At 64.9% G+C, this 4,283-nt stretch overlaps 1 protein-coding gene across 1 annotated transcript; it reads right to left on the bottom strand.

Moving 5' to 3' along the window:
* Nucleotides 1-1,373: 1,373 nt before the first annotated feature.
* On the bottom strand, nucleotides 1,374-4,099 carry AP5B1 (adaptor-related protein complex 5, beta 1 subunit). Its single transcript, XM_006893320.1, has 2 exons — nucleotides 3,950-4,099; nucleotides 1,374-3,869 (listed from the first exon to the last, which is right to left on the bottom strand). Exons 1-2 carry the CDS (start codon nucleotides 4,097-4,099, stop codon nucleotides 1,374-1,376), a joined length of 2,646 nt encoding a protein of 881 aa, XP_006893382.1.
* Nucleotides 4,100-4,283: the final 184 nt, after the last annotated feature.

Raw genomic sequence — 4,283 nt, 5'->3', positions numbered from 1 at the left:
GGTGGCAAGTATGGCATTACGTCCTGAAGTTCAATAGGTTCTAGTATTGGTCCTCGGAAAGTACCTGGTTCTCTTCAGTCCCTTTCTGCTTAAAGCAACTGAAGTGCCAGTTTCCACAAACTTGACCCTTTCTGATTAGGCAATGACTTAGCCAAGGTCACAGAGCAAGTTACAGTCAGATCTGCAGCTGGAGACAGGTCTCCTGACAACTACAGCTTCCAATTGTGCTCAGTTAGCTTCCCTTCCTCCAGGAGAAGCCGAGAGGGGGCAAGGCTGGCTCACAGACAGGAACCTGGGGGCAAGAAGCCTGAGAGACCCTTCCTGCAAAATGTTAAAGCCCAGCGTGCACTGTCCTCAGTCCGGCCTGTGGCCTCCTTGCTTCCCAGTCCCCACTGGCCTCCCACTCTGCACTGTGCCCCCCACCCCACCCCCGCCTCCCACGCCTGTCTGCAGACTGTGGCCCCCTAGCATCCTGGGGGCTGTGTCCTTACAGAGCTCCTCTGCTGCTGAGGGAATGGAAACCACTCCAGGGATGACAAAACCTTCTTACCAACCAGCTGGGTGATCTTAGGCAAGTGACTCAACCTCTCTGACCTACCCACTTCCTCATTGCAGGGCTGTTGCAACGACTGCATGAGTAGTATGTATGTGGAAATGTGCGTGGAAAACACCAGACTGGTCCCTGGCAGCAAAGCTGACCTCAATAAATGTGACTCCTCAGTGCCTTTCCTAGTTGGAAAAAGGGGGCTAGTGCTTCCCTTGGGCATAGACTGGGGTGCTTGGAGGCTGGGGTTAGGGTCAGGGAAAGCCAGGTTAGTTGACGCTGGCCATGTGGCACAGGACTGCCCTGCTTGCAACTGAACAGAAACCAAGTTGTTGTTTTTAATGCAGCAATCTCAGCCTCACACCTACTAACTAACTGGCCCCTCCTAGACTGCACAGGTCCCAGGCCGCCTGCTGACCCAGCAAAGAACACCTGGTTTCTTCAGCCTTCTCTACAGCAGGTTTTGTACCCATCATCCAATCTAGCCTGAGTACCCTGCAAACCTGGAGTCCATAAAATGCCATCTCCACCTGGGTCCCCACGTTGCCTTAGGCCGGGTCAGTGGGAAGTGCAGAAGGCAGGCTGGCCAGCCTCTGCCTCGGAGGGGCACTCTGGAGAATTTTGGCTTGTCCTACTGTCCAGGCCTGAGTCTGGAAGCTTTCCTACCTTCACTTTCATAGCTTTCCCATCACCCCAGGGCCCCAAAGAACACAGGGGAAGAGCAGAGACTTTTTAAATCAAAGGAACCACGGGGTGAAACCAGACCCGACCCAGACTGGGTCTTTTCTCATCCAAGTCTCTAGTCCTCTCTCACCCCTCTGCCATGGGCTCAGCCCGCAGCCGACAGCCCCCGCAGGTAGTCCCCTGCCAAGGGCAGGACTGCCCAGTCATCAGTCCTCAGAGCCACGGGCACTCCGTCCTCCTGGGGTGACCCCAGCCGCAGCAGCAGCCGGGAGGCTGGGGGTAGGCGGATGGCGACACAGTAACTGGTGGGAGGCTGGGCGACCACCACAAAGGGCTCCAGGTGGTGGGACACCAAGGCTTCTAGTCCCTGAGGTCCTAGCTGGCACCAGACGCGACTCTCAGCCCCAGCAGGCAAGCAGGAGGCCCAGAGCTCCTCGAAGAAGGCGGGCCCTGCCCCCTCGGGGGGCACTGGGAAGGGCAGGAAGAGATCCTCGAAGTTCACGGGCAGGGGCGGCAGCCGCGTGTGGCAGGTGCGGCCGTCCGGCGTGGTGTAGAGCGCGTGGACGTGCAGGCGCGCGGGGGCCGGGCGGCGGGGCTGCAGCTGCAGGCGCAGGGTGCCGACAGGGCGACCAGGGCGCAGGCAGGGCACGTGCATGGGCCCCAGGGGCTCGTAGACCTGCCCCTCCACGTGGAAGCGCAGCTCTAGGGTGTAGAGGGGCTGCAGAGCCTCCACCAGGAGCTGCAGCACAGGCCCCGGGCCCTCCACCGTGCGCGGCCCCACGCTCAGACTCAGCAAGGCCGGGGCCTCCTGTACTGTGAGCGCGGCTGCAAAGCCCTGGTTCTCCGCCACTAGCGAGGAGGCCAGTGCGGGCGCCGCCAGCGACGGGCCCAGAGCCGCCCCCAACTTTGGCCCCGACAGGTGGGCCAAGAGGAGGTAGTAGAGGCGGGCGTGGTCACGCGCATCAGGGTCCTCCAACTGCTCGGCCAGTACCTGCAGTAAGTCGGCCAAGCCACCTCCCCCACCTGCCTGCAGCAGGGTGCGGCAGACCCGCAGCAGGGCCTGTTGGAGACCCCAGTCTGTGCAGTGGGCGGCGGCAGCCTGCAGGAAGCGGAGGGTGCTGCTCTGGGCATCCCCGTCTGCCACCTTCACCAGCATCTGCAGGTGCCAACGAAGGGCTCCATCCTGGACAGAGCCTAGTACCACCTCCTGCCGCAGCACCACTCGTAAAGGCTCCCCGAGCTCAGGTCCCACCTGATCCAAAAGGTCCACAAAATGGGGGGCCAGGGTGGGCCGGGCCTGGTAGAGCTGGGCCAGCCCGTGTGTCAGAGGGGTCAGCACGGCGGGCTTCCCGGCCAGGCAACGGGCGACCAGGTACGAGGCCTGGAAGCAGAGAGTGGCGGAGGCCCGAGGGCCCCCAGCCAGCGCAGCCCTTTGCCGAAGGCCGGCCAGCAGCTCCTCCAGGAAGCACTGGAGACTCTGCACCCGGCCTCCCTCCTGCTCCTCCTCCCCGCTGTCGTCGGCACAGAGCAGACACAGGAGGTGCAGGCGCGCCAGGAGGGCCGCGGGATCCAGCAGGAGGTTGGGCAGGAGGCCCTGGCACAGCTGGGGCCCAAGCAGCAGTGGGGTGGCCTCCTCACCCGAGGAGCCCAGCGGCCAGTTCTCAGGGAAGCTCAGGAGACAGTGCAAGTAGAAGAGGTGGGTGGTTGGGGGCAGGGCCGGGTGCTGGGCAGCCATGGTGAGCCGGTGGAGCAGCAGGGCTTCGTCCTGGGCAGTAAACAGGGCCTCACCGAAGGCCGCCTTGAGCGCCAGAACGGCATGCAGGAGGGTCAGTTGTGCTGTGCTGAGCAGCCGGACCAGCTGTGGCTTGAAGAGTGCTGGCGGCTGGCCCCTCAGTCCTCGCAGGCCCCAACCCAGGAGCCACAGCAGCTGGGCCTGGGCCACCGGAGTGAGAAGGTAGGCGTCGTCCAGGAGCTGGGCCACGGTGGCCCGCAGTTCCCGGGCCTCCTCAGGACTGGGCTCCAGGCCTGCGAGGCCTTGCTCCCCTTCCTCAGCTGCTGGCCAGCTGGGGGCCTGGGGCTGTAAGGGGGCATCCTTCTCTTCGAGTCGTGTCCAGTCCCAGCGATGCGACCCATCCCTGGTGGAGGAGTCCCCCGTCGTGAGCAGACTGAGTAGGCTGGTCCCAGCCCTGGCCTGTGCCACCAAGACGTTTCGCAGAACGAGGGCGAGCAGCAGGCTGAGCGGCTGGACCGGGCCCTCCCGCCCCAGCAGGCCCCGGAGCAGCCCCAGCTGGCCCCGCAGCAAGCCCGGCTGACAGCTCTCCAGCTCCCGCAGGCACTCGCACGCTGTGGCCTGCAGGGGCCGCTGCTCCGAGGCCGGGCCGAAGCCCCGACCCAGATCTCGACCAGAGGCCAGACCTAGCAGCAGGGGCAGCAGGCGGCCAGAGGCTGCGGAGGCGGGGCCCAGCGTGCCCCCTGCCACCAGGACGGTGGTGGCCGCCAGCAGCAGGGGCCGCCGGAGGGCAGAGGGCCGAGGGGCCAGGAGGACCAGAGTGTCCAGTAAGGAGGTGGCAGCCGCTTCCGCTGCGGAGGCATCGGGCCACAGCTGCGTGGGGAACTCCACGCTTAGGGCCAGCAAGGAAACCTGGGAATTGCAAAGATGGTCAGGACAAGGAGGCCGGGAGTGTGCACAGGGCCGGGGTGGAGGGCGCAGGCAGGGCCTACCTTAGTCTGTTCACTCAGCTTCTCGCTCCGCAGGTCACTCAGCAGATCGCGACCCAAACCTTCGCCCTCGGGACTTGCCATGAACGTGGACGGACTGGCCCGAAAGGCGCCCAGGCGCTGGGTCCAGGCTTCCCGGCTCGGCGGCCCCATGGTCAGGCCCGCGGGTCCCTGCGCGGCAGAGAGACGGTCAGGCCGCCAGAGGGCGCGCGCGGCCGCCAGTCGGGCCCCAGCCCTTCGCCGTCCCCAAGGGGCTGCTGTCACCCGGGGTCCTCTCTGCACTCCCTGACCCCCCGCTGCCCAGATGAAAGCAGCAGGTTTCGGGGGCCGACGCCAG

The sequence above is a fragment of the Elephantulus edwardii genome, unplaced genomic scaffold, assembly GCF_000299155.1.
Source record: "Elephantulus edwardii isolate Elephantulus edwardi_28Jun2011 unplaced genomic scaffold, EleEdw1.0 scaffold00126, whole genome shotgun sequence".
Classification (NCBI taxonomy): Eukaryota; Metazoa; Chordata; class Mammalia; order Macroscelidea; family Macroscelididae; genus Elephantulus; species Elephantulus edwardii.
The sequence above is the reverse complement of the archived record's forward strand: the minus strand, read 5'-3'. Positions and strand labels throughout refer to the sequence as shown.